This window comes from Cebidichthys violaceus, unplaced genomic scaffold (assembly GCF_023349555.1).
Source record: "Cebidichthys violaceus isolate CVI_PGR_0920_01 unplaced genomic scaffold, fCebVio1.0.p SCAF_2, whole genome shotgun sequence".
NCBI lineage: Eukaryota > Metazoa > Chordata > Actinopteri > Perciformes > Stichaeidae > Cebidichthys > Cebidichthys violaceus.
The window spans coordinates 15,083,826-15,111,455 of NW_027176372.1; the positions used below are offsets into that span (position 1 = coordinate 15,083,826).

Below are 27,630 nucleotides of genomic sequence, written 5' to 3' on the forward strand. Positions count from 1 at the left end.
ATAAATTCCCATGGTCCACCAACATGGTATAATCCTTTGAAGTTTATGCGTTGGACTCTTCTGTCTGCTATTCCCATGCTGCTCTGAGGGCCTTTGTTTTCTGTGTTAACAGCATGTTTTCCCCTCAGCCATATGGCAAAATATCTGAACTTTTTTTTCTCTTTTTCTCCTCATAATATAATAATGTGTGAGTGTGTCAGGAAGGACTGTTTATTCAGTTTCCTCCTATAGCAGGTGGCTAAGGGATAATCCAGGTAAAGCCACTGCAAAGTGGAGGTGGAGGGATAGACAGAGGAAGGGGGAGGGGGGATGGGGTGGCCTTTGCATGGATGACTAGGGCTAATTCTGGCCTCCTAATCCCAGTCCCGGCCCACCCTCCCCCTCTCTCAGTGAGGAGCAATTGACGCTCAGGTAGACATTACTATCACATACACACATAGAACTTAACCCACTGAAGTTTACAGAGTGTAAAGAAGGAAAAGACAGAGGCTGCTGGAACCTTTTCTGGATAGTTAACCTCCGTGACCTGGATAGCTAACACACCTGCGTTAGCTTCACTGGAGAATGTAGCGGCAGCTCTCCAACCAAGCCACAGGAAACGTCACCATGGGAGAAACTCAAAAGGTAAGTGACCTGATCTGGAGGAACAGGATTTATAACCCCAATTCAGTATTTGTTTGACACTAGGAACTATTTACAGGTGTTCATGGCTTCAAACGTGCGTTAGTATAACTATTTTACATGAATAGTAGCTGTTTAGATGCAGCTATTCTGTGTTGATTGGATTATCTAAATTGCTTGGCTTGATAGTGCTGCTATGATGATCATACATCTAAATGGAATCCCTAATGCTCTTTGATGTACACTTAAACTCACATACACCGTTGTATCTGTCCCCTTGATCAAAATATTCAAAGCTTCAACGTACGTCTCTTTAGTCAGTGACAGCCTGCGATTGCACAACCTTGCTTCAGACTAATCACATTAAATAGTGTAGCATTATACGAATGGAGCTCTAATCTACACCAGTGCTTTTCTAAATGAACCAACAGAGTAATTCTTACAGAATGCTGGTGGGAGCTACAGAGTGGGAAGAGAATGATGGATGGAGAATGGAGGGTGGGTGGGGCTAGAAGGCATACGTGTGGTTGAGTGTAGTGCTGTATGTAAGAGGAGCTTTGTCCTCAAATCTGAAAGAGGTCAGCAGGATCAGTTTGCAGGAGTAAACCTGTAACCTCAGGATATTGTGTCGGATGTTTCAGAGTATTTTAAGAAACATCTTGTCACATATATTATTCTGGTTTTCATGCTTTTGTATTCCAAACTAAAACAATGTGATATTTAAATACTCAATGACGCATGATACAAGTCGTCTTCCACTGAAGGGAAGTCTACTCTACAAATACTAATGATGCTGCGTGAATGCTGCAATACGTTGATGTTCTGCCCTTCCACACCTCCACCCTCCTCCCTTCACGCAGGGCTTACTCTCTGTCATTGAGAGACTGAAGGGATCCACAGAGCAGGAGGTCAGGATAGTGCTGCTGGGGTTGGACAACGCCGGCAAGACCACCCTGCTGAAGAGCCTCGCCTCTGAGGATGTGAACACCATCACACCAACACAGGTGAGAGGAAGTTATGTGTTAAAACTCTCTCTCTCACACACACACACACACACACACACACACACACATCATGACCTTAAGTTAAGTCACTTACTGTACAGCATAATAAATCAAGAAGCACCACTGACTGATATGCTTTCAGATGATGTTTTTGTGCCCTTCATTTTAATTAAATCATCTCACCATGAACAGCTGAGACACTTTTTAACATCATTACCTGATGCCCATCATTAGGTGTGTTTTAGATAAACAAGGTGCATCCGCCAGAAACATAGCCTCAATGTTACCACTCTTTAAAGATCAATTTGTCTGCTCTCAGTGAATCCGTGTGCAATAACAGTGATACGATGGCGGTCTTCTCTTTTATCAATGAAGCTTTTTCATGGCACTTTAACCCAGCATTATAAAAGGCAGGGGGATTGTATCTAATCTTGTGAGACCAGCTGGACCAGTGCATGCTGGCGCTCAAAGTAATGGGATTCAGTTGGCCTTTGCTTTTCTGACGCGTTGTGAAATGAAATGAGTGGTCTTACAGTACACACACTATTACTACAACCAGTAAAGTCATGATTTCAGGATGTCCATCCTGTTAAATAGTTTGTTAATTAACCTTTCAGCAGGAAATTACCTTCCTGATTTGCGTCCTCTCAACACCTTTTCTTAGAGCATCCTAACATTATAGAGAGCTTTTCTTTTATCACCCTCTTGTGATGTGATTATCTATTTCTCTTGCATTACTCTCACAAGACATAGAGCAGATGTACTGCCAGGTCCCGGGCGAGTGTGACGGCTCATCAGCCACTAGGCAGCAAGGATGCTGTCCAGCATGACAAGTCACCACAAAGCTAAACCAGACTTGACACATAAACACACACACACACACGCCGCACTTGATCCTTCCAGCCTTATCCTCAGATTTGCTCCTCAGCTAGCCCTGAGGATAAAGTTGTTATACAACCTCGATGACTGAAACAGAGAGGAGCTGCGCTATGAAAAACAGAGCTGGATTAACACAGTGACCACTTCCTTATAAAAGCCTAGAGCACATGATACGTAATACTGAGTAACCAAACAGTGATTCATTTAATACACATGTGCTCTAGTACCCTGCCACTTGGTGAATTGCTTCATCACTTTTTGCAAGACTTTCCAGGTGCTGCGTACTGGAATTGTGTTCAGTCGAAGGCTGTGACGTGCAGTACAGTGACTCCAGCTTTGTACTTCACTTCAGGGCTTCAACATAAAGAGTGTTGCCTCTCATGGCATGAAACTCAATGTTTGGGACATTGGAGGACAGAGGAAGATCAGGCCCTTCTGGAAAAAGTATCTGGAAAACACAGACCTGTTGGTGAGTGACTAAACTTAATTCAAATCAATTCCACGCTAGTAGACATTTACCTCTGTATTTAGATCCTTATTAGTGTTCACAAAGAGGATGCTTGTCATCCTGAGGTCCACACAGGTCCTCACTGAAAATACACCACAAAAAGTATATGAAGCAATAATAACCCATGACATTAAAGTGTAACATGTATACCCAAATTAAGTACTATAATTGAATCTTGATGGAAGGACTTGTTTGTAAAAACCTAATGTTGTGAAACATTTTTGAAAGGTTGACAGGTGAAACTTTTGTTATTGACTTTTTGGCTGCTGTGCAGGAGCAGCAGCTGTATACTAAAAATGTTGCTGACACGTCAGGAGTTTGACGTGTTGAGGCCAAAGAGAAAACTTTTCATCGATGCATTTTGCTGTGTTTACTTGTCAGCTAATTTTATTGTAACATACTTCTTCTTTCAGATTTATGTTATTGACAGTGCAGACAAGAAGCGGTTTGAGGAGACGGGACTGGTGAGCTTGATCTCATTTCTGCATCAACATATACATTCTGACAAGAACCCCAGCAAAACTACCTAAAGATGATTACATTGACATATGTGAAAATATTTGTTTTTAAAACAAGTCAATTCCATGTGTTTGTCTGTGCAGGAGCTGTCCGAGCTGATTGACGAGGAGAATCTAAAAGGTGTACCAGTGCTCATCTTTGCCAATAAGCAGGATCTGGCCACAGCGTCACCGGCCAGTGAGGTCGCTGAGGGACTCAACCTGCATACGTACCGGGACCGGGAGTGGCAGATCCAGGCCTGCTCAGCTGTGTCTGGGGAGGGAGTTCAGGTCAGACCTAGTCCCAGCCTTGATTCATTGACGTCTCCTCTCCATATAAACGTGGTCTGAGCTGCTTTAATGGAGACTTTATTTCCTTCAACAACCTCTTTGACCTGTTTAATTTCATGGTTGATTTTCTATCTTCAAACGTATTTTTATTTCTCCGGCAGGATGGCATGAACTGGATTTGCAACAACATTGTGAATAAGAAGAAGTGAACCAGCGTCCCAGATAACACTGACCAGAGAGTCAAACAGAGAACCAGCATCACATAAGGGATGAAAGAAAATATGTCAATTAATTTAATATCGACACACCTCAACTATGACAGATCCTGCTCCCCTCACAGATTTGAATCAAAATTTAGTTTTTACAATTTGTGTCATTTTTATCGGCACTTATCAATCAAAATGAATGTTTTTGTCCCCTTATCCCGAGGATCCTTGTCTGGTGAATCTGTGTGCTTTCTTAAACACCAAGAAAACCAAGTGTGTAGCCATGTAGAACTGTTGGGGTTTGTCAGATACATAGAAACCAATTCAGTGTGAGTGTAAAGTGTGTGTTTTGAGATTTTTGACAATAAAACAATTAGTCATTTCTGCTATTTTGCTTTCTTGTTTTCAAAACTTATGTTGCCATCGGTAATCACATTTTGCATGAATACATCACAAATTGTCAAGTTTTCTTAAACTGTCAGCGAACGACAGGAAACATGTGAATGTGACTGTAAATGTCGACTCTTCCAGGAGTGACAGGAGAACAATTACACGCTGATCCACTCCTGCTCAGCTGTCAACGTGCTTTATTTCCACACCACGATGACAAGCACTTACATTGTACAGAGAGAGAGAGAGAGAGACAAATTGAAAAGCAAGAGTGAGAGAGGAAAGTTCCCAACCATACACTCGCATGGCACAACAAGATATCAAATCTTCAAGGCACAGCAGAGCAAACGATGCAAGAAATTACACGCAGAGAGGCTGACTAATTTACTTCAGAGAGACTTTCTCAAAATGTTTGTTTTATATGTTAATTCTGGGATGATTATGTAGCATGCAGTCTCTCTGGCAGCAATGTTAGTGCTTTCTGGATCGCTTTTCACAGAGGTATAGTCAACGATTTGACACATTGAATGTCCAGCTGTGAGCGCTGTTGTTCTCCCAGCAGAAAAACAAATGGTCTACTTTTTGTGAGCAACTGAAAACCTTCTTCACCTTCTGTTCTGAGATCTGCAATAAAGATTGTGCAGATCATTGATTTCATAAGACTCATCTCAGTCTTTACCCACACACGGGTCATCTCCACTGGGACGACAGCAGTGAAAACCCCTCCAGACCTGAAGGCCTACTCAGCCCTGTGGTCTGTCTTCACATATTTGTCCCTTAGAGTGACCTTGGTGTATGCTAAGTCCTCTATTCAGCCATTTTGGCTCTACTCAGCCGCCGTTGGATTAAATGGATCTTTTTGTTTCTATTGTCTGGAGCTGTAATTAACCATCTGAAAGCACTCTAAAATCACATCAGCTGGCAGGCTTTGTTCTGTGTTCTCCTCTACATGAAATTACGCTAATTAATGCTTTTTCTGTTGTTGTTTTTTTGTCTGGTATTTATGATTAAAAAAGCACAAACAGCTCGCTGGTTTACTCGCTAAAATGAATGGATATTGAGTTATCTCCATGGCAACTCAAATTTGGTGCAAGTCCTAAAACATTTTTTAGGCATCAGCTTCTGTTGAGCGAGCACAGCGCGGGATGTCGGACCAATTACAACTTGTACTAAAGAATCATTATGGCTGTTGGAAAGAGACCAGACGGCACAGGAGCGGGGCTGGTGGGGAGTCTGCAGTGTGTTGTTCAGTGCTGCTTCTTTTACCAACAGGTGGCAGTATTAGAGAGCCTGATTCATCTCAGGGCTGCTCTTTACAAATAAGTAATTTAACCCATCTAATTTCACTAATTTTGTTCCAAAGCTCATCTTTCATCAAGCAGATGCTTTTATTGCACAGCTTCAGAAGAATGTCACTTAAGATGTTTTTCTATATAAACTACAAGTGATTTTGATTTACATATTGTAGCTTTAGTTCTGTACAAAACTAATTTCACCGTAATCTGTTCACACCTACTAATATCTCCATTTGCATACTTTGAGACACATTCTTAATCCTAAAGTGATATGATGTCACTTCCATGCAAGCGGCCCCTCAGCCGGTGTTGCCGTGGCAACCCTCCATGTTATTGGTGGTCCACCAGCCACCTCTCTTCTTCAGTCAAGCCCTCTCTCTCTTGTCCTCCATTTCTTTCATTTTCCCAAGCTCTGCTCATCAAAAGAAAGCCTGCTCAGAGAGACTGGACAACAACACAATCCAGGTATGAACAAAAGACACAGTCTGTGTTTGGATGTCAGTGAAAAAGATAATTAGCCTGCTTAAAAGCAGCTGGTTAATTAAAATGTATATATTTTGTGGTTTCACAGAAATTAATTGTTTTAATAATGTGAAAATCATAGAAAGTCATTATTTCTTATGCTATTGTTCATGTATGTTGTTTATGGCAGGTTGATTCATGATAATACATGATTAACTCCACTTGAAGTAAAATTGCTACTGTATCTTATTGATGTAGAATGTTAATCTGTGCATGTGGTACACCAAACTAGAATACTTTTTTTCCCCTTAAAGCTGCAACAAAGTATATCCTAGCCACTGAGGCCTCCCATCATGCCGGAAGTCGACCACATGCCCTCCATGAAGCCTCCTCCACCCAGTTGCAATGCTACCCTGACCACCTTGGCCCCCTTGACCACCACCACACTGCTCCCATGGGAGGAGGTGCACATGCAGGTGCACACCATCCTGATAGTCGTCATTTTTTGTGTCGTCTGCTTCCTGCTCCTGCTCGCCTTCTTCTACGCTTTCTGCTTTCATTGCTCCATCGGTTCATTGCCTAAAGACTCACGCACAGCCAACGGAGGCAGCCTAGACCGCGAGGACGCCACCTATAGGCGCAGTTCTTCTGATAACCAGCCAGTGGGGAACATTGTCTGACTGGGACACTGGACCAGGAAAACTGATGTTTGACTGTCTATCTGTGATAGGATTACACTATTCTTGCTTTGGTGGCATGTGTCGCAGCACCATCGGGCAGAGAGTAATTTATCTTACTTAAAACAAAGCGTGAAATTTGACATGTTGCATTAACTCCCATGTTGATTTGTTCCTGTATTTGATCGATGATTGAACAGCAGCAGGGTTTTCACAAGATATTCACAAAAAAAAGGTTTTGTGGTGCATATTGACGCTAAAATACAAGGTCAGGTTTCACGTGACAACATATAGACCTAATAATAACATATCCATGGAGAAATGTGTTCAATAAAATGCAAATGTAAATGTGAGTCTGACTGCCAGTGTCTTTGAGTGACAAGACAAACAAAAACAAAAGGATCCACGCACGGCTCAGCAGTCTGCTGGCTTTATTTTCACTGAACTGACAAGCGTTTACATTGTGCCGTGGCTGTGTATTTGACGAGACTGATATAGAACAATGAATCCAGACATGCTGGATGAAGGAGAGGGACGGAGGAGGGATTCAGAAGGATTTCTTCCGAGGATGAAATAAGATGTCAAATCTACAAGGTGCAGCAGAACCAACAGGAAATTACAGAGCTTGTGTCCAGCTGGACCATGTGGCAGTGACCACTTCTTGGTATTAAAACATGTTGAGTATAAGTGTGAAGTTAACGATGATAGCTGTGATTTATTTCTGCAGAGTTAGAGCAAAATAAGCACTGATGATTTTTTGCAATGTAACATAACACCACGCAAGGCAACTAGAAAATTTCAAGCATTACAGACTAGGCCATGTACAAACAAGACGTCATTAGAGATTGTCATGGCATCCCCACAAGGATGCCAAAATATCAGCAAAAAACGGCATTCCTATCTGGCATTTAAGTGTTGTGTTCAAAAAGCTTTTTAGAAGCAGTATTACAAATGAATTACTGGCTATAGCATCAGCTAGCATTTCTTTGGCTCATGACACAGAGCACGTGGTACTCTTGGAGCTAGGGGAGTCACAGGAGCCGTCGGGGGAGTCCAAGATGGAGTGTCCGCCGTCAGACTCGGGGGAGTCCAGTTCCAGGTGAGCATCCTGGAGGTCGTCCTGCAAGGCATCCTTATAGTGGGACTGGGGAAGGAGACGTTCATTTAATCACACCAATTACAAGACAACAGGGGAAAAATCATAGTGACGGGTATGGATGGAAAAAATAATTATAAGTTGAAGCTAAATCAGAGTCATTAAAAGTCGAGAAATCTTGGCACCAATAATTCCCACTCACCTTATGAACAGACGTCTCCTTCAGAGAATGGCCTGAAATCTCCATCTTGATACGATGAGAGCGAATAGACTTCACATCATCCTCGTCTCGCCCTGCCACCAGTGGGGAACCCTGGAGGCAAAAAACTCAGGGAATCAGAGATGATGATGATGATGGTGGCAATGAAGCACATGAGAGTGTAAACCATTCAAGGGTATGCTTTGCTGTTTTCTTACCACTCCCTCCTTGTCCCCTGTGGCCTCAGGGCTTGATATGTTCACCTTACTGATGGTCTGGGTCTCAAACTGAGGACACGCAGCCTGAGCATTCCCGTCTTTGTCCCTCTTTCCCTTCAGCCAGTAGGTCTCAATTTCAACATTCCCCTAAAAATGGACAAAGAGAAAAATAAAAAGTAAGAATAAGGTTTGGACATATATCCACAAATATTTAAAGGCATGTGCTCAAAGGCACATTTACTGTTACTGAGTGGAGTAAAATGGCCGGTTCCAATAATCGGAATACCCTGATGAAAAATGAGTTGCTCTTGCTTTCCTGAGATTGGCGCCTGTAATCGGCTGCCTTAGAAACCTCTGGGCGTTTTGGGCATTATCACTGAATGTACAGTCTCAAAGTCAGACCCAGTGATAAAACAGACTGTTTAATCAACAAGCAAGCTGCAATTACCAGCTCTAAATATGAAGTTCTGACTCCGCAGAGTCAAAACATTGTGAGTTATTATCATTTCATATATTTCAAAGATTCAGAAATGTTTATTATGTCTGATTGCTGATACACAAAATATTTGCAAATTACAGTCTCAAAGTTTAATTTCAAATAGGTTGTGTATAATAATGTGCAGATATCATGTATTTACTTTTAATTAGAGGCGTTCAGACCGCTCTGAGCCACAAATCATATTAATTATATGTTGCCATAGTGGCTGAGTGAAGGTAATTAATGTGTTGAGCATAGTCGTGTTGGCAACTGTTTGGACCCCTAACCTTGATGGTAATGGTGCCCCTCCTTTCAAAAATAAAGTGACTTCCTTTCAGGTGCTCGTAGGTGGCGCTGCTGAGCTGAATGTGCATCTCCTGGATGAGATAAAGGAAGACCAGGCAGTTACAACAAAAGCTCAGAGAGCTCCTACTTAAGTCGTCATATATATACAGACTTAGCTTCCCCACCTTTCCATTGCTCTCCATGGCTGAGGCAGTGTGGACTGTGTCACCGTGCAGACCGTAACGTGGCATCTTATGTCCCACCACACCTGCCACAACCATCCCAGAGTGGATCCCTGCAACCAGAACAACACGTTACTTCACTCAGTCAAACACCGACGTAGACACACAAGTATGTCCTCACGCGTTCTACCCACCGACACGAATCTGTATGTGGTTGCCATTAGAGGGGTCTTTCAGGTGATCTATGGAGCGCACCATGTCCAGGGCCATGTCACAAATGTTGTGAGCGTGAAACGTTGTCTTCTCCGGCGTCCCGGCCACCACCATGTAGGCATCTCCAATGGTCTCGACCTGGAAACGAGAGGAACAGCAGCTCTCATGCAGCAGCACGTGTAGATAAAGTAGGTCCATATCAGACTACGGGAGATTCACACACAAACCTTGAAGACGCGGTGCTTCTCGCTGAGCGTGTCAAACAGCGTGTACATGGTGTTTAGCATGGAGACCACCTGCATTGGAGTGATGTGACTGCAAATGCGTGTAAATCCCACAACATCGCTGAAAAGAATGGTCACATCTGGGAATACCTGGGAAAAAAGATATAAGGGTGTTGATGAGTATGCATGTTGATACACTGCACACACACACACACACACACACATACACACACACACACACACACACACTAGTCAGGCATTCATTGGCCATATTTTGTGTCCACACTGTTATGCGCCATCAGGAAGTCACTCTCAATTTACTTGAATTTCACTCCAGCAGAGAGTCTCAAATAGAAACATTTGTATGAATGTGTGTGTGTGTGTGTGTGTGTGTGTGTGTGTGTGTGTGTGTGTGTGTGTGTGTGTGTGTGTGTGTGTGTGTGTGTGTGTGTGTGTCTAGGTATCTGTCACTATCTACATTGAGCAAGGAAAAAACTTAGATAAGTAACAGATGATTGAAAGATGCAATATTAAACATTTAATCATTGTGCCAACATTTGTGTTTCAGTGCACCTTCATGATTTACTTATGTAGGTATGTCTGTATTTGTCTCTTATATCTGCACAATAAATATGAAGCTATACAGCTTCAGCTTAGTTTCGCTTCTGTTGTTTTGTGGTGCTTTGGGTGTTAAACTATAGTGGCATATATGATACAATCCTGACCTCGCAAGTGTTCACAGCTGGCTCTCCTTTGCGCAGCCTCTTGGCCACTGGCTTGGGAATCATCCTGTACAGGAGGTCATCAGTCTTCTTCATCTCATAGTCCAACATCTTCATGCTCTCCTCCAGCTTACTGGACTTCTTTTGCTCCTGCGCTCACAATGGGAAATAAAACAGAATAACACTGTAAGTTTGTGTCTGTTTCTTTCACCTCATGTCTGCAGGCGGTGGGTGATCTGGGGCTGCCAGACTGAAAGAAGGGCTCACTTGTCACTTTGCAGAGTGACAAGTGAGCTGATCACACATGTAAAATGCAGCTGCATGTTGGCAGAGTGCACCTGTACGAGAGCTCTCTTCAGCTCCTCGGACTGCTGCGTGCCCGCCAGCACCAGGTCTCTGCTGGAGTCGTGCATGCTCAGGTCATTGATGTACAGGCCGGTCTTGAACATAGCACTCAGACTCTCCATTCTAGACACACACACACACACACACAAACACAGAAAGACAGTTACAGAGAAAAATGTCAAAAAGACAAATTCTAACAATGATAATAACAATATACTAAAATGCTTTAGAAATAACAATAGCAGTGTCTAGAGAAGTCTAACAATTAAAAGACAGTGATTGTGAGAGATATTATTTTTAGTTTCCTACAGTATGAATAATGTAAGCAGTGCGATGTGGCATTTAACATTTGAGTAGTTTTGTCAATACAGGCATGAGGGCATTTACTTGCAAAACAAAATGTTTGAGAAGAGGAGGGGGATGTTTTGGTAATGTACTCTGAGGAAAACACTCTCAGTTGCAAATGGGTTTCCATTAGGCTCACAAGAGCTGCACTGTCTGATTACAAGCTAATTAGCAGCTCATTTCATGCATGGTAAGTGCTGTTAGAATGGGCCCCTGATTTGATTCACTGCCCAGGCTTTTATTTCCAGCCTCCTAATTCAGTTTAGCTCTTGCAGCTTTTTAGAATGTTTTACTTTTCAACGGTAGCATTTTACTACATATCAGTGTCTATGGATGTGTGTGCGTGCATGTGTGTGTGTGTGTGTGTGTGTGTGTGTGTGTGTGTGTGTGTGTGTGTGTGTGCATATGTGTGTTTGTGGGCCTTACACAGGGGTTCCCAGGAAGATGATGGACTCCCACTCTGGCATGTATCTCATTTGTCCTTTTAGTTTCAGGCAGCGGCTCCCATCGCCCCAGCTCTCCATCGCATTAGCACTGTTACCGTCTAAAAGAGGAGCACGATGAAATGCCAACAAGACAAACGTTTAGAGAGGCGTTTAGGTTCAATTTCAGCTGTAGATAATGACTGCACTGTGTTAACAATGTCACCCTAATAGATTTTGCAGTTTATTATTGTTCAACTTAGGGTAGTTCAACTATTTGGGAAATACGCTTGTTTGCTTTTTTTGCTAACAGATAGATGAGAAGATCAATAACACGCTCATATCTGTATGTTCAGTATGAAGCTGTAGCCGGAAACAGGGGAAACAGCAAACCTGACTCCGTCTTAAGGTAACGACAAAGAGTGGCTTTCAGTGGGTTTTGTGCTGGACTACTTCTTGGAGGGAAAAAGGGACTTCATGGAGTGTCCGCTGGTTGCCTGGCAGCCACACAGTGAAAACAACACTTCAGAAGGTAATTGGTCCCAGCCTAGAGGGAGCTCCTCCCCCATGCCTCCCCATAAAATCATAAATTATCTCTTTTTCACTTTTGCTTTTCTACAAAACAACAACAAGGTATAAAATGTTTTTTTAAAATGCAGATTTGTTGCTATTGAACAGAGCCATGCTAGCTGTTTCCCAATTTAACGCTAATCTTAGCTAACCTGCTGCTGGCTACAGCTTCATATTGAAGTGGTGTCAAACTTCCCATCAACTCCCAAACTCCCAACAAGAATTCTTTTGTATTCCAAATGTGTCTGTGTCTTTAACAGGTTTTATTTTGTCATTATCAGCAAGACTAGTTCAGTGTCTCAATGCTCAGGTCTTGTCTTTTTAGAGAACAGAAATGTCATGACCTTTGTAATCACTTTCAATGATGGACTGGAAAGCCATGAGCTCCACATCTACGTCAGCTGTGCGATTGGCATTTTCATAGTCAGAAGCTGTGGGGGGGGAAAAAAGCCATAAATTCAATACATTTAAGTTGAATCAGGACATCAAACAATTCCATTTCTGCAATTGCAAGACCTTCTACTAAACTCTCATCTTCCATTCAGCAGTGTTTTACTGCACACCTGCTCTTTTTTATTGTATTCAATGAAACTGAAATTAAGCGTGTCTTTTGCAACTAAAGGCAGTGAAATTGATCTGTCCACAAGCCGGCTAGTTCTGGCCCACCAGACACACACACCCTTACAAGTGTTTGCTTACTCTGGACTCGGTTGTGAAGGTTCCTCTCTCTTTTCACAGGCTCCTTGGACATGATCTCAAACAGGTTGTTGGGGTGGGAGATGATCTGTGTATAGATTTCCAAGTCAGTATTATCAGCACTCATCAGCGTGCTGTTCAAAACGGATGCATTGTGACTTATATGTGGAATGCTGTCGTTAAACGGGGACATATGAAGTGATGTCTGACATTGTTCCAGATGAACTCCACTAGGGGGCGAGCCAGCAAGAAGGCATCATTGATCTTCTTCCCATCCAGATCAGGGAAGACAGTGGACAAGCCCGAGCCAACGTTATGCACCACCATGTCCTCAAGAGTCAAACAATTGCAGTGATTTTATTCATTTTACGCTTCATTTCATTCATTAGGTGAGGTTACGGATGTAAGTCAAAAGGATTACCTGTCTGAAGACAATGTTAAAGGGGAAAACCTCAAAGAAGAAGTCTGAGGTCATGGGCAGAATTTCTTGCTCCTCCTCATCCTCCTTCATGATGTAGCGATAGGCTGAGTTGTCAAAGTTCAGCCTGCACAAACACACACAGATCAATATATTTTCTATAGTTTAAAGTGAAGTTTAAACTGTGGTGGAAGAAGTATTCTGTTCTTTTACTTAAGTTAAAGTTCCATCACAACGTGGTAAAAAATACTCTGTTACAAGTAAACTTGCATTAAAAGTACACAAGCATTATCAGGAAATTGTGTATTGAATCTTCAGTGAATGATACTATTATGTATCTCTCATAATGTGTGTGTGTGTGTGTGTGTGTGTGTGTGTGTGTGTGTGTGTGTGTGTGTGTGTGTGTGTACCTCATTGTGACGTGGGAGTAGTCTCCGACCAACTGCTCTGACAGCACCTCTACATGGATGTCGGTGTCGTAGAACTGTTTCCCCATCTGCCTCAGCTGACCCATGGCGTAGTGCAGATAGCCTTTGCGCTTACTCCTGCCGGTCACAGAGGGAGACAATTCAATATCAGTCTGAAAGAAATTAATCACACAGCCTTCTCTCTCTCTCTCTCTGTTTGCCCTGTTCTTTGTGTCTGATGTCTGATAGTCTATTAATCTCCCTCCTCCTCCTGGTTTCAGACCTGTAGTGGAGGGTGACTCCAGTGGCGGACTCCTCCTGGCAGAAGAAGGTTGGAGGCTGCACTTTGGGGTAGCTGAAGCGCAGGTACTCGTGGAGATTATCAAGGCCATTGACAAAGTCACGAACATGACGGCCCAGCACCTGAAGGCAGAGACAGTTACTCTACATTTATATGATAGTACTTTAAAAGAGACACTCCACTAATTTAATACCATCGGGGTTATTTTGGCTTGCGCTTGGGAACAAAAATCTATTAAGCATTTTCGAAGCTCGAGCCATGCAATTGACTGCTAATCAGGATGTCTTGCCCTTTGCTGCTGCTCATTTGACCACTCTAGACTGATTTGTACATGAGTTACATATTCCTTCACACAATACGATATATGAGACACTAAGAAAAACCTTTCACTGGCACAATAGCAGTTTTAAGGACACATAGCTCACTGGGTAGTTAATAATATTCTCACACATCTACCAAAAGACAACACAACTCTGACAGTTTTGAGTCTGAGATCTCTTTTTTTCACCTTGAGGATCCTGTCATAGCCGTACTTCCCAACAAAGCCCAGGAAGTAGACACCCCAGGAGTTCATCAGCTCGTTGTAGGGCGTACCTGTCACTCCACTGGCAGCCTTCGCAATACGGGGAATCACACTCTCACTATACACCTGCAGACACACACACACACACACACACACACACACATATATAGACCTTAAATATAAAAGTATTTCTCTTGACATCAGGACTACGAAGCTCAGACAGAGTGACAAAAACTGCAGACAGATTGACTTGGATTCACACAGATAGCACGGCCTTCACACATATATTACCAGTCAGTGCACACACACAGAATGATATCATTCATCTCAGAAACCGTACCTGGTGGGTGACAAAAGAGTGTAACCTGACATCTGCTCTCTCTCTGACCAGCTTCCACACATCATCTCCGTACGACTCTTTGATGAAGTCGTGAAGACTCTCACACAGCAGCCCGTACATTCTGTCTCTCTGGATTGGAGCTCAAATCGAGCAAGACGGCTCCCCAACTGATTGACTTCCAACAGCCCTCCCAAAGGCCCCTGCAAGCGAGTAAGAAAAGTTCAGAACGATGACTCTGTCAGTGCTGCAAGCTGAATTTCAATGCATTTAGCTTTCAGCAGGAAGCTATAAAAAGCCATAAACTGAATATTCTTGCCTATCAACACTATCTGTGGAGTTTTGAACTCCCTCAGACAAGCTAGCCAGTTAAGGTTTCATCTGAAGGCCAACAGGGCAAACGGTTTTGAAGGTGCCATAGTCACACAGGCCCTTGAGTCTGAATGGGCCTCTTTTGTTCTTGTGTCAGCTTGTCAGCGCCTGGTGGCTGTGCACCTCTCTCTATGTGACATGAACACACTGCACCTCTCAAACACAGATGACACCAGTTCCGAGAACTTGTCCCGTTCTCATAATCTTGTTATTGTCCTTTTCAAAAAAATTGCATTTTAAATCATTGAATTATCAATACACAACTGTCATAAAAGCCCTTATTTGTAAAGGATTACAATAAATAAAATGGAAGTGACAGATTGATTCTAAACACTAAGGCTCAGTGTGATACAATGCCACACAAAAGCTTTTTACATGTTTAAAGGAGGCTGCTATCCTCCTGTGGTTTCTTTTCATAAAGCAAATTTGCTTTTTTACTTAACCAACACTCTTCAATAAACCTTTAATGGGCAGCAACTATTCAACTTCTATTGTGTGTCTGAAGATTTCTTTCTGTGACTCAGGATGACTCCACATTTTCTTTCAGATGCCGGAAGGCTTCCCACTGGGGGGATAGTGGTGGTGCTGTGGAGCAGTGCAGGTGCAAAATCAATATCCAATCTCAACAGGGATAAGGAAAATGTTTAGTTTTTTTCCCCTCCAGGCTCCTGCTGAGCTCAATGAATCAATTTCTGGGGGGGAAAGCTGTTCAATAAAGACTAACCTGACTTCAAAAAGGCCAACTAAATAGAAAGTTAAAGGGCATTTTTCTAGTGTTATGCAAAATGTGGGTTCATGCAGAATTCTCAACTCTTAGCAGGAATATATGATAACAAAATAGCAAACACACTGAGTTTTTTATTGCCATATTTTACACTGCGGTATGTAGAATGCCCAAAACTCTCAGCAGGAAAGGGAGTCAAAGGATTAACCTAAACTAACCCTAAATTTCTCAACCGAATCACATCGTCTGATCGCAGTGACCTCATCAATTTCACAGCAGCGCTTGTAGAACTGTGTGGAAAACACATGGCGGGTGTGTTTGAAAGCAACTAAGTATATGTGGCAGGGTAGTTACAAAGGAAATAGACATTGTGTTTGTGTGTGTCTATGCTTACACTTGAGAGCTTGGACTCTTGGCCTCTCTGAGAGCTCAGTGTCACTGTCTGGACAGCAGCTGTTATCACACACACACATACACACACAGAGAGGGGATCGGATTTTTATTATCAAAGTGGCTCGAGGTCAGGATGTAAATCTTTATACTTGCCACTTCCCCTTAATCGCCCTTTATAGCCCCCCCTAAAAACTCCCCTCCATCCATCCTCACTCTCATATCCCTCTGCTAAAATAACCCATGAGGTAAGCACCCGAGGCATCCCGAGATGGGTTTTATACCGGCTGCTCCTCCCTTGGAGAGTCCGAGTGGAGCGTGTAGGCATCCCAGCTCCAGTACGGGATAAACCACACGACCATCCAGACCAGCTCCAACACTCGGCATACAGGCCGGCCGGAGACACAGGTAAGGGCCGAGGTGACGCTTTAAAAAATAGTCAAAATAAGCAGTGACAGAAGGCGCTGCTTCCAATCTGACTGAAAAGAGTATAAAGTGTGGAAGCTTCCAGGTCCTTAAATGAACTGTATATACATTTCTATGATGCTGGAGAGACAGCTGAGACAGCTTTAAAACTTGGGTTTTACTGCAATGTGACACATGTTTCTAGTTAATCATGAAACTAATGGAACAAAAGACAATTCACATAAATAGAAAATATGAATTTTAACTTTCAAAACTTAATCAAGATAACCACTAAGGAATTGTCTGGACCCTTGAAGTCGAAGTCGAAGCTAATTTAGTCATGCCCTTAATATAACTTATAATTTAGGACTTGTATTTTATAATTTAGAAATGTGTTTTTCTGGATATGTCACTAAATATGAAGTCCTACTAAAGGAGATTTGCAGTGGTAAATTATATATTAAATGTGATGTATTGTATGTAACAAAAATCCTGAACAATAATTATTCACATGTCCATCAGAGGAAGATGATGATGACGATGCAGTCAGGCCTGGATGACGTGACTAAGAAGAGGATGTTGCAGGCTCAGGCTCTGTGTAAGGAGGCCCGGGGAGGTAAGTGCGGATGGGTTGAGATGCATTGATTTGATATCAGATTCCAGTCTGTGTCAGTACAGAACTCACATACATACTATTTGGAACGAAACTAACGAACGTGGTAGTTTACATACTGGTTAACATATCTTTAACAAATCGGTATGCTCCCGCGTGTACACGTTCAAACTGCCTTAGTGTGTGATCACAAGCCGAGGCTGTCAGATGAGCCAAACATCAAATGTCTGGGCACACATACGATGCTGCACTGTACATGCAAACCCCAGGAGTGCCAGTGTGCTGTTGAAATTCTCCAAACATTCGTGCAGGGACCATCCCAGTTTGTTTTCTAGCGCTGTCCTCCAGCTAGGCTTTGAAAACCAAGTCCCCTAAACTCAGCAGAATGTGACTCCCACCGCTGATTTTTTTTACGCAGGCCGATCAAAGGCAGCTCCTCAAGGGTTGCACATGCTCAGACTTCCCCTTACACTTTTCATGTGTGAGAAAGAGTGCCATCCGCTCTTCCATGAGTCTTTCATCCAAAGATTTTATTTTTATGCCATGTTACCCATGCAACCCTGGACCACAACAAACATTACACACCCCTTGACATCCTCTCGAGGCTATTTCAGACACTCCGCCGTGCCACGATACAACACGAGAAGAGACCCTGAGCTGTGTGGATACCAACTCAGTGATGCTGCACACGTTTTTTGTTTTTTTTAATCAGTGCCCTTCAGCTGTTTAAAGTCGACAGAAACAAGAAGATCAGAGGAGACATTAGGATTTGCCAAGGGTCCTTATTAGTCTGTGTTTTTTTCCTTCTCTTTCCAAATGTCTGGAAGTTGCTGTTATCATAGATATTGCCTTTGCACTAACAACTAAATGTCATGATGTATTTATGCAGGGCTGGAACCACCTAACCTGATGCCATGCCACACAGCTTAGGAAACCTGCGGCAAACAGATTTCTGTACTCTGATCCTGTCATTTTTAAAATGCATGAGGATATTAAATGTAATGACTTATTAAAGCACCTCCATTTATCTGTGGTGTTGTGCCAGAAGGTCTGAACCTCGGGAAGAAGATCAGCATCCCAAAGGACGTGATGATGGAGGAGCTCAACCTGCCATCTAATCGAGGCTCTCGCATGTTTCAGGAGAGACAGAAGAGGGTGGAGATGTTCACACAGGAGAACATTGCTAACGATGCTTACAACACCAACACTGTAAGGAACTGAGAGAAGGCACATAGCACACAATGACTCCTATCCACTGACCTTACTGTAACCTACGCCCCAAAGTAACGTACCTGTGTTTGCAATTTATTTTTGCAATTGAAAAAAACATCGACCCTCTTTGTCGAAATTCTACACACAAAAACGTAAACACACAATGCAAATTTAATAAATACACGTAAAGTCACAACTATGAACTCTTCTTAAAATGGAATTTTCATTTGTAGCATGCTGTAAATATAGATCATGAACACAAATGCAATTTGTTAATTCTCTTTACTCATATATTCATAACAGTATCAGTCACAATTACTTTTAATGAAGATGACATAAACATAGTTATTGTATTGTACTCTAATCAAAATGCAGTATACTGCAGTTACAGTCCTCTAACTCTCTCCAAAATTGGTCCTCCCTTGTTGACGCCAAACAGCAAACCTGATTGCTAAGTGATCTAATTAGTTACAGGTGTTTTCACCGGTGCATCCTTGGTGCAGCTGATTGATAATCGAGTGTGGCATTTCAATGACAAACAACACACACATACCTTTCATTTTGAAATGATGTGTCTAATGTAGATAACCGTTTAAATCAGGCAGGATGTGTGGAGGAGAGTGTCTCTCTCTGAGCACAATTACAATTGCACAAATGGGACATTACTCATTTTACATTTGTCCTATACCAAAAATATGCACTTTAACATTTTAATACTTATATTACATGTATTCATTTATTGTCATCATACAAATTGTATTCTTTATGTTTCTTTTTTGAGTATGTGACAAACAAATTGTTCAATCTAGACATACATACATCTAGTTGTTTCCATTTCCCAGGTCCATCCAGAGGCCTTTCCTCCCCCACAGATGTTCGCTGAGCCACAGGGAGGAAAAGAGAACCAGGCTTTTTCCATCACTGGTAAGCACAGCCTGGTCATGAACCTCCAGAAGACTGTAGCAAAGAAGGGCAATCCAGAAGTCCTCGCTCCAGGTAATTCTTAAGAGATGAAGTGAAGCCACAGACTGCCACAAGCTATAGGACTAGATCGCCACAATGCCAAATGCTTGGTCAATGCATGGACACAGTGTCTCGCTTTGATCCGATAGTGTTTACGTTTCATGAGAAAAGGGTATTGAGGAAATAGATTAGTATTCTTACCGTAAGTGGCAGTTTGCATAAAGTGGTTATGTGATCATCTTTTCTAAGCGCTGTTGTGTATTGGTCCTGACAGAAGGAACTGCTTACGATATGACTGACAGAGAGCTAAGCTCTGTTTATTATCGGGGATTCACACCGAGATCTAATTACTGGAGGTGCTATAGTTGACAGGAGTGACATCACAGAGACTTAGATAAATATTAGATCTGTTTGTGCTTGCTTTTTTTATTTAATGGGTTTTATCATTAGTTTCCAGGAATAAAAGACTATCCATTTTTCTGAACAAAGGGGGGACTTATTAAGCTTACACTGAATTTAAAGGGAAAGAAACCTCAAAATGAACAGCAACAAAGCTTTCACTTCACCCATAGCTGTATGTCACTATTAAATGAATGACATTCGACTTGATTCTATCAGGATATTCTGGGCCCCTGAAGGAAATTCCTCATGAGAAGTTCAACACAACAGTCATCCCCAAATCCTACAGCTCCCCATGGAGCCAAGCGTTGGGAGACAACACAGAGCTCCTGGAAGCCCTCAGCACCCAGCTGCCCCAGCTTCCACAAAGACAACAGCCTTCCAACTTCAGGAGCTTCAACAGGTAAATCTGCCTCTCCACATCTGCTGCTGCTGCTAACTTCACCAAAATAAATCATGATTTGTTAAACCCTGTTCAGCTGGAAGCACAGGTGACCCATCTTCAAATAGACCCACAAATGACCTCACCACGTAATCCATCACAATCAGCACTTCCCTCGGCTCCACTCCATGTTTCCAGTTTGAAAATGAATATCTGGCTTGCACCTCCTTGGAGTGTGGCTGTGTGACGGCTATTTTGAACTCCGGCTCTTGAAAGATGATCCACTTGGGGGATGCTAGCTTTTAATACACCCCCCCCCCCCTCCCCACACAAGACCTATTACGCACGGATGGGAATCAATTTTCTTGTGGCACACAAGGAATTGCGTCACACAAGCGAGGCAGTACAAAGGTTATGCTTGGGCAGATGGAGAATATATGTAAGACAAACTCAGACTTTACTCAATTACGGCCGTCAATCACGGTTTTCTGCCAGCCAGTCTGAACCTGTCGAGGGATCCGTTTACGCCCTTCAGATAATTATGAAATTGTGAAGCCGTAATTAAATCTAAACTGTCAGAGCAGCTACACAAGTAGAAAGAGTTCACCACACACCCATGTTGACTTATGCTGAATCCAAGGTGACGTTTCTTCTGTCAACAGGACCTGTTCAAATCAGATGACCAAACCGGGTATCATTTATATGTCCCCCCCCTCTGAGCAGTATGATACCTCGGGTCATATTCTGCAAACACCATGAGATAACGCATTCAGCTCGCTAAATGACAACTGCTTTTCGTCTCTCAGATCTGCCATGCCATTCGGCAGAGCTGCGGTCAGCGAGAGGGTGATCCCAGTGATTGGCTTCGAGGCAGTGGAATCCCAGAAGTTGCCCGGCATCGCTCTGGACCGCATGTGTCGACGGCCCAACTTCAACAGAGCACCCAGGGGATGGGGTATTAATTACAACCCTGAGTCTAATGAACTATGAAGAGGGGGCTGATCCGCTAAAGACTGAAGCACCGACCCTATGCTTGCTGCTCTCTTCCAACAAAGATGATCCCTCTGCTAATCAGTGGGCACTGCAGGAGGGAGAGAAAACCACTCCTGCATAATAGTTTAAGAAGTGGTTTGCTACTGCTGAGAGGTTTGACCAGATGAGCTAAACTCTAAAGACTGCTGAATCATTTCATTACCGCAGTAGAGGCCAACACAGTGCCGTCACAGGACGACCAGCGTGGTTTCCTTTTCGTTATCCGTAGTGGTATCTGATCCCGTCAATGTCAATACGCGACACCCTTCTTTACCCACTCTTCATCTGATAAGTGTCACACTGTGACTTTACATCTTTGTCTCCCATTATGTGTGAGAGCAATAGGAGATAACCCTGCCCATAAACAACAGTTAAACACAATTAGTAATGACAAATATGTACGCTGCAATGATCAATGAGAAAATTGCATCGTTTTAATGACAAGTGAAAAGAACATTCAAAGAAAGCCTTACAATAAACAAAGTCATTATGCTGTAGGATATTAAGATTGTGTCAAATAAAAAAGTAATTGAAAATGAACAAGTTTAAAAATGCTGCTCAGGATTGTTATCCATGTTGCACAATGGGACAAATACAGGTTTAACTGACAGTATACATTTCTATATGTACAACGCTCCAGCCACAGGAGCCTTCAAAAACTATATGGCTCCGATCACATTGGTCAGTACTCTCAAGTCTGCCGATGCCACTCTGGTACATTTCAACTGTGACTAGTGACAAAGTCATCTTGTGATATCTTGGTTCTCGTCTCTCCGGACACTGATGGTGCTGGTTCATTTCATTCACTGCACTGCAGGTGGCCAAATAAATCAATGTTATCCAGTAAGACATAACTGTGTTTTCTCCCAGAAATAGTCTGCAGGTTTCAGGCCCACTGAAAGCATCTGACCGGGTCCGACGTAAGGAAAACAATGACACCTAGTCGCAGTAGAACTTCACTCCAGCAGCTATTCACCATGACGAGAGCCATGTGCAGCATGGGCACCCATGCGCTGAGGATCCTGAGAGGGGTAGTGAATCTGACCAGGTGGTCTCATGCTCATTGGAGGGGGCATAGGTGGAGCCATGTGACCCATAGGGTGAAACATTGGAGGGCCAAAACCTGTTGGCGCAGATGAAAAGGAAAGAAATAAAGCATTAGGCGCGCATATCTATCTATCTATCTATCTATCTATCTATCTATCTATCTATCTATATTCTTACAGTGTTTCAATAATTTATGCCATATGATAAATAAATTGTTCTTAGCAGCTTTGCACAAAGAAATGGTGTAAACGTATAAAACAGGTCAGCATTACCAAAGTTCATACTAGTATAAGGTTGATGGGATTATTCTTAGTAAGCATTGTAGATTTGACATGTTACAGGTTGTATGATATTGTACCTGGAGGAGGCGGGTTGATGCCTGGAGGTGGAGGCAGAGCAATGTTCAGGACCGCAGGAGAGGTGCCGGGGTCCAGGTTAAAGTAGTTTGCAGGAGCTTCTTCATCCAAAGCTGGTGGTGGAGGAAGAGCTACATCACAAAGAAAAGTAGAATTAAAGAAACTAAATGACAAACTAATACACTCATGTTGACTACTTTAAATTACACCCTTAGGACTACATCACTACGAGTACACACAGCAATCCCAAACCTCCCGTGTGCAGACTTACCTCCGGGCAGTCCAGGTACAGGGTCCAGTCTGGTGCCCATCTCACTGATGCCATCTTTGATGCCCTCCTTCCCTCTTGCTGCCTGAGACCTAAAACAACAAACAAAACAAGTTAAACTGTATATAATAATCACCTCACTTTGTTTAACACCAGTGAATAATGTGACTGAAAAGAAAGATGTCCTGCCCTGCACACATTCTTTACCACTGAGCTCTTTTACAGTGTCTGATAATATATTAAAAAGCACTTCAGTCAGTAGTTTACTCTCAATTTTGACTCTAATGGTAGCATGTGTGTTTCACAGTAACAGCCTGGAACTGTTACTGTGAAACACATGTTCTCTGAACATCATCAAGTGTTTCATAAGCAAATTATCACTATAAATCTTCACATCTCCTCCCATGCTGCTCCAGTAACCGGGGCTGTATGAAAGCCAAGAAACCAGTTGGCAGGATGAGTTTTTTTCTGGTTGCATCCACATAATACATGACTGCATGGAGCAAGTGTCTGGGGGTCAAGTTGGGGATGGACGCCCGTATGATTAACTTTTACCTTCTTGATTAGACTCTTACCTCCCCCACTTGACAGTGAGCCTGCGTCCATTAATGATGAGTTTGTTGAAGGACTTCTCAGCAGCCATTTCAGCTGCCTGCCGAGTGGCAAACTGGATGAAGGCACACTGCTGCCTCTGGACTATGGTAATGGTGCGAATCTCACCAAACTGGTAGAAGTGACTCCTGCAATAAAACAGACAAATGTCCAATAGATCAAAAACACTGGAAGTTGGAAGGTTTAAAACTGTACCATCGGTCCTTTTATGACAATGAACATTCTACTATATTCCCAAAATGAGTAAACCTCACCCTCAGTGGCCCCAGGGGGTGTACAGTTGTATTTAGAGGGGAAAAAATGATTCTTACTTGAGCTCTCCATCAGTGACGGTATCTCCCAAACCCCCTATGTAGAGGGTGGAGATAGACTTGTCGTCTGGTGGGTCCAGTCGGGGCATGGTTGAGGCCCGTTTCAGCAGCTTGTCTGCTACTGGGTCATTGATGCCGTAGTAACGGTCTTTGATGTTCTGGTCGGCTAGAGGGTCATCAGGATCTGTGGGCTTCTCGTGCCTGTAAAGGACAACCACAATAAGAAAATGCTGCAGTAACTGAACCACAAGAACAAACCTATTTACATTTTGCCTTTGGCAATAGGTAATTTAAAAATTATGTAAAATTCATATATAAAAACAAGGATCTGCAGCTGCAGGGCTTTTCATGAAGTGTCACTCACCTATAGGGACACTCCTCCCCTCTCTTACACTCTCCCTTCACCCAGAAGGAGCAGATGTGCGGCCGGTTCCTCTTGTAGTATGGAGTGGTCCGAGCCAGTTTCAGCAACATGTCACTCGAGCTGGGCGCTTTACCCAACTGGCCAACTGGCCGAGTGCCATCAGAATTGGCTATCTAGAAACACAGAGGACCAAATAAGCACAAAGGATTGACAAAAAAAAAAGCAACCTTTAAATATATAGATATATAAAAACTACTAAAGAATGTTGTGTTCTGTCCATCTTGATGAAATCTTAAAGGTGAACCAAACCTCTAAAGTGCTAATGATGGTTCATATCCACTTACTAGTGTTATTATTAATTGTGAAAATAAATACATTCCTATTCTGTAAGAAACTAAAATTCTGGACCAGATACTCACTATTCAAGGACTTGAAATTGAGGACAAAGAAAGGTGTTCAGAACATCCCTACAAGCTAATTTTAGCTGTATCGCAATAAACAGAACAACACACATTACATCTGCATCAGAAAGCAATTCTACCTCTCTCTCCATGTTCTGTGTGTAGTACTCCTTGTTCACATCTGACTTAGGAACCTCATCTTTTACTGAGAGCCCAGTGTCTCTGACCTGAATAGGCAAACCTGTAAAACAAAAAGGTGTGACAAGAGGGTAAAACAAACTTATACTTTAATAAACGTACACCAGCCAAATGACGATTACAAATTACAAGGAGTTAGTTGCAGAGACTCACCATACTCCAGGTCCAGCAGACATGTCTGACAAACATTCTTCATCTTACTGCAGGTCTGACAGACCTCCGTCTTCTTGAAGCGCATTCGTGTCCCCGGACACCATCGGAACACAGTAAACGGTCGGGCGCAAATCTGACGGGCAAAGAATGAAAAAGAAATGAATACATATGTTAACACGGAATATAGTGTCACAGGTTTAATCTAAACTTTGCTGTGATCTGCATAACAAAGATGTAATATATTATTGCAAAACATACCTTGCATTCTTTACCATACTTCTCCTTGGTCTATAAAAGAAAGCATGAACACATTTGAGCCTGCACACTGATTGGTTATCAACACAAGAAAATAACCTCCAAATCATTATAAAGCACAGTAAGTAAACTCACCATACGGATGTAAGGGTTTTCTCCTAAACATGTCTGACACAGAATTGGAAAATCCTGAAAGAAAAAAAGGAAAACATTAATTTAAGACCAAGAATCATATCCGTTATTCAGCCAACAGTCCTCTGATGCATTAAATTCTGTTTCACTTTTTCGCTGTGGGCACCGTGACAATGTTACACGTGTGAATACAAGGCGAATGGGACTCGCTCACTTCTACTTCGCCATCTGTTGAAGGATGCAGTTTCAATCTAAGTGCTAGCTGCTGAAAATGACCTGTCTTAATCCATCCCACTGAAAGCATCAGCCAAACACCTAAATATAAGCAGCTCAAACGTCAACTAAAGTCTAGTGTTGCAAAGTTTATAGTCTGGTGTGTTACTAAAACCAACATTGGCCAGAGGTTCTGTTGTGTCATGGCCTTATATAGTAGGGTTACAGACATTTTAACAGGATCTAAAGCACAGTTGCTTGATGCACAAATAGTACAATAAATGGCTAAGGTTTTGGTAGATATTACAACAACTATTTTGCTCATAAGCATTGTTACAACAGTTCGTTTTACACTACAATAAGTAGAATCAAGCACTGTTAATATGACTGTGCATGAAGAACTGTGTATAGCACTGTTTGTAACACAGAGCACATTTCTTCTGATGTTTCCATGAGTCGTAATATAGACTTGAGGCCAGTCAGGCGAGCGGATTTGCTCCTTTCCTGTGAGCGCTTGCTAAGCTAATGTTAACAAAACTGTTCCAATTTAAAGACAATAGTTTACAACCGCTGAGGAGCTAGCAAATCCACAGACAATAACATTATGACGTGTTTGATTGTCTCGATGTTGCATAACGCGGAATGAATGGAAATGGAACTTGTTAGAGTCAACTGATATAACGCTATATATTATTGTTAGCACTCTAGTGCTAGCCTGCACTAGCTCAGATAGCTAACTTTAGCACAAAACATGTTACGGTCAAATTAACCAAGTGCTTGTTTAGAGGCCAATCCTAGATGTTATTGTTCACAACAGTGGGGTCCAGGTGAAACTGTGATGTTTAAAGAATGAACGTTGATACTGTAGCTAATGGATGTTTTATGAAGGCAGCAGCCACGCTTTTACTAGCTAGCGTTAGCTAACAGCAGCCTCGCTAGCTAGCTAGCTAGCTACTAAGCAAACCGGGGGAAATTGTGGCAAACTGGAAGATTTCATGGTCATGTTACTTCCCGTAATTTAACTGGGAAATGCTGTACTTTAGTTATACGCTCTGTAAAGTAAACTATTTTTCCAATTTAACGTACCGCGTCTTCCCAGTTCTGTCTATTGTAGGTGTTGGATCCTAGGGACGTCGCCATTTTGCAGAATGTGAGCCAAACGGAGCCAACCGACGACACAAGAAGTGTCAGACCACAATGCACCGCAGCAGAGAGCCACGTTTCACCTTAGGGTGTCGCCCTATTTCAATAAACTATCAGACACAATCTAATGAAAAAAAATTTATATATAAGAAGCAAATATACATTTTGGGAAATATTGCTGTGTACCACAAGTAACTCTGGCATCAACAGTTTACATTTAAAGCTGTATGTATTAGTTCCTACATGGTTTATAATTTTACTGTAGTAATGTTACATCTCACAATACACAGAGAAATGGTAGGTCTTTACTGTATAATAGTATTTTTACCTGATGCCACTTTACATTTCTGCTCCACTACGTTTCATAATTTAGTGATTGTAAATTTCACACCAATACAATTGTCTGATAGTTGTAGTTAGTTACTTTGTAGATTAGGATTTTACACAAAATATATCATCAGTTTTCAAAATGTGGATCATGCTTATGTACTTTTTACTTAATTATAAAATTCGATTTTGAGGAATTTTACTTGTAATACAAGTATTTTTACATTCTGGTATACTACTTTTAATTTAGTAAAGGATGTGAGTACTTTTTTCAATACTGCACGTGTGTGTGTGTGAGTGAATGAGTGAGTGAGAGAGAAAGAGAGACAGAAGGCTGAGTGCTGGTGTGTTTGAGCTTGTATAAGCCAATTGTGTGCACCACTTACAGTTTATCTATCCACCTGTTCCAGTTCAGGTCAGGGTGTCTTTGCTCTGTGAAACTCCAATTAGCGAGGCATAGGATGCTTGAGATTACAGATGGGCATTAAGCCCCTAATGTTTATTTAAGGTCAGGGTTAGGTTGTGGAGGAGTCAAAGGACAGGGATT

The 27,630-nt window shown here is 42.3% G+C and overlaps 4 protein-coding genes across 6 annotated transcripts; 2 read left to right on the top strand and 2 right to left on the bottom strand.

The window, feature by feature from the left end:
* The first annotated feature begins 558 nt into the window (after positions 1–558).
* Positions 559–4,206, top strand: arl3l1 (ADP ribosylation factor like GTPase 3, like 1). The gene is made up of 6 exons (XM_068715417.1): positions 559–624; positions 1,482–1,625; positions 2,857–2,973; positions 3,426–3,476; positions 3,615–3,800; positions 3,962–4,206. The coding sequence occupies exons 1-6, from the start codon at positions 607–609 to the stop codon at positions 4,007–4,009; spliced, it is 564 nt and encodes a 187-aa protein (XP_068571518.1). The 5' UTR covers positions 559–606; the 3' UTR covers positions 4,010–4,206.
* Positions 4,207–7,820: 3,614 nt separating this feature from the next.
* On the bottom strand, positions 7,821–14,934 carry LOC137875437 (soluble guanylate cyclase 88E-like). The gene is made up of 18 exons (XM_068714649.1): positions 14,815–14,934; positions 14,460–14,600; positions 13,934–14,073; positions 13,654–13,788; positions 13,247–13,370; positions 13,036–13,155; positions 12,829–12,913; positions 12,474–12,560; positions 11,564–11,681; positions 10,786–10,915; positions 10,451–10,597; positions 9,729–9,875; positions 9,483–9,639; positions 9,292–9,401; positions 9,109–9,198; positions 8,344–8,490; positions 8,129–8,239; positions 7,821–7,974 (listed from the first exon to the last, which is right to left on the bottom strand). The coding sequence occupies exons 1-18, from the start codon at positions 14,932–14,934 to the stop codon at positions 7,822–7,824; spliced, it is 2,262 nt and encodes a 753-aa protein (XP_068570750.1). The 3' UTR covers position 7,821.
* Positions 14,935–16,616: 1,682 nt separating this feature from the next.
* LOC137875439 (myozenin-2-like) lies at positions 16,617–21,793 on the top strand. Of its 3 annotated transcripts, none has more exons than XM_068714652.1 (6): positions 16,617–16,705; positions 17,225–17,318; positions 18,361–18,524; positions 19,370–19,523; positions 20,109–20,292; positions 21,078–21,793. In XM_068714652.1, exons 2-6 carry the CDS (start codon positions 17,231–17,233, stop codon positions 21,259–21,261), a joined length of 774 nt encoding a protein of 257 aa, XP_068570753.1. In that variant the 5' UTR covers positions 16,617–16,705; positions 17,225–17,230; the 3' UTR covers positions 21,262–21,793. The 3 variants fall into 3 exon arrangements, with proteins under 3 accessions (XP_068570753.1, XP_068570755.1, XP_068570754.1); XM_068714654.1 differs by having other exon boundaries at positions 19,370–19,451; XM_068714653.1 differs by having other exon boundaries at positions 18,364–18,524.
* On the bottom strand, positions 21,689–26,781 carry rbm22 (RNA binding motif protein 22). Its single transcript, XM_068714650.1, has 11 exons — positions 26,700–26,781; positions 25,404–25,457; positions 25,272–25,301; positions 25,014–25,146; positions 24,803–24,903; positions 24,262–24,434; positions 23,898–24,098; positions 23,550–23,714; positions 22,978–23,066; positions 22,709–22,837; positions 21,689–22,426 (listed from the first exon to the last, which is right to left on the bottom strand). The coding sequence occupies exons 1-11, from the start codon at positions 26,751–26,753 to the stop codon at positions 22,272–22,274; spliced, it is 1,284 nt and encodes a 427-aa protein (XP_068570751.1). The 5' UTR covers positions 26,754–26,781; the 3' UTR covers positions 21,689–22,271.
* Between the last annotated feature and the right edge of the window lie 849 nt (positions 26,782–27,630).

Coding starts and splice junctions, on each gene's coding strand:
- arl3l1 (XM_068715417.1), top strand. Junction 1,626..2,856: donor ACACCATCACACCAACACAG/GTGAGAGGAAGT, acceptor ACTTCACTTCAG/GGCTTCAACATAAAGAGTGT. Junction 3,477..3,614: donor GGTTTGAGGAGACGGGACTG/GTGAGCTTGATC, acceptor TTGTCTGTGCAG/GAGCTGTCCGAGCTGATTGA.
- LOC137875437 (XM_068714649.1), bottom strand. CDS start 14,934: ATGTACGGGCTGCTGTGTGAGAGTCTTCACGACTTCATCAAAGAGTCG. Junction 12,561..12,828: donor CCTTCACAACCGAGTCCAGA/GTAAGCAAACAC, acceptor CCCCCCCCACAG/CTTCTGACTATGAAAATGCC. Junction 8,240..8,343: donor CAGGGGACAAGGAGGGAGTG/GTAAGAAAACAG, acceptor TTTTGCCTCCAG/GGTTCCCCACTGGTGGCAGG.
- LOC137875439 (XM_068714652.1), top strand. CDS start 17,231: ATGATGATGACGATGCAGTCAGGCCTGGATGACGTGACTAAGAAGAGG. Junction 18,525..19,369: donor ATGCTTACAACACCAACACT/GTAAGGAACTGA, acceptor TCCATTTCCCAG/GTCCATCCAGAGGCCTTTCC. Junction 19,524..20,108: donor TCCAGAAGTCCTCGCTCCAG/GTAATTCTTAAG, acceptor TGATTCTATCAG/GATATTCTGGGCCCCTGAAG.
- rbm22 (XM_068714650.1), bottom strand. CDS start 26,753: ATGGCGACGTCCCTAGGATCCAACACCTACAATAGACAGAACTGGGAA. Junction 24,435..24,802: donor CACAGAACATGGAGAGAGAG/GTAGAATTGCTT, acceptor CTGTGTTTCTAG/ATAGCCAATTCTGATGGCAC. Junction 23,715..23,897: donor GTCACTGATGGAGAGCTCAA/GTAAGAATCATT, acceptor GTTTTATTGCAG/GAGTCACTTCTACCAGTTTG.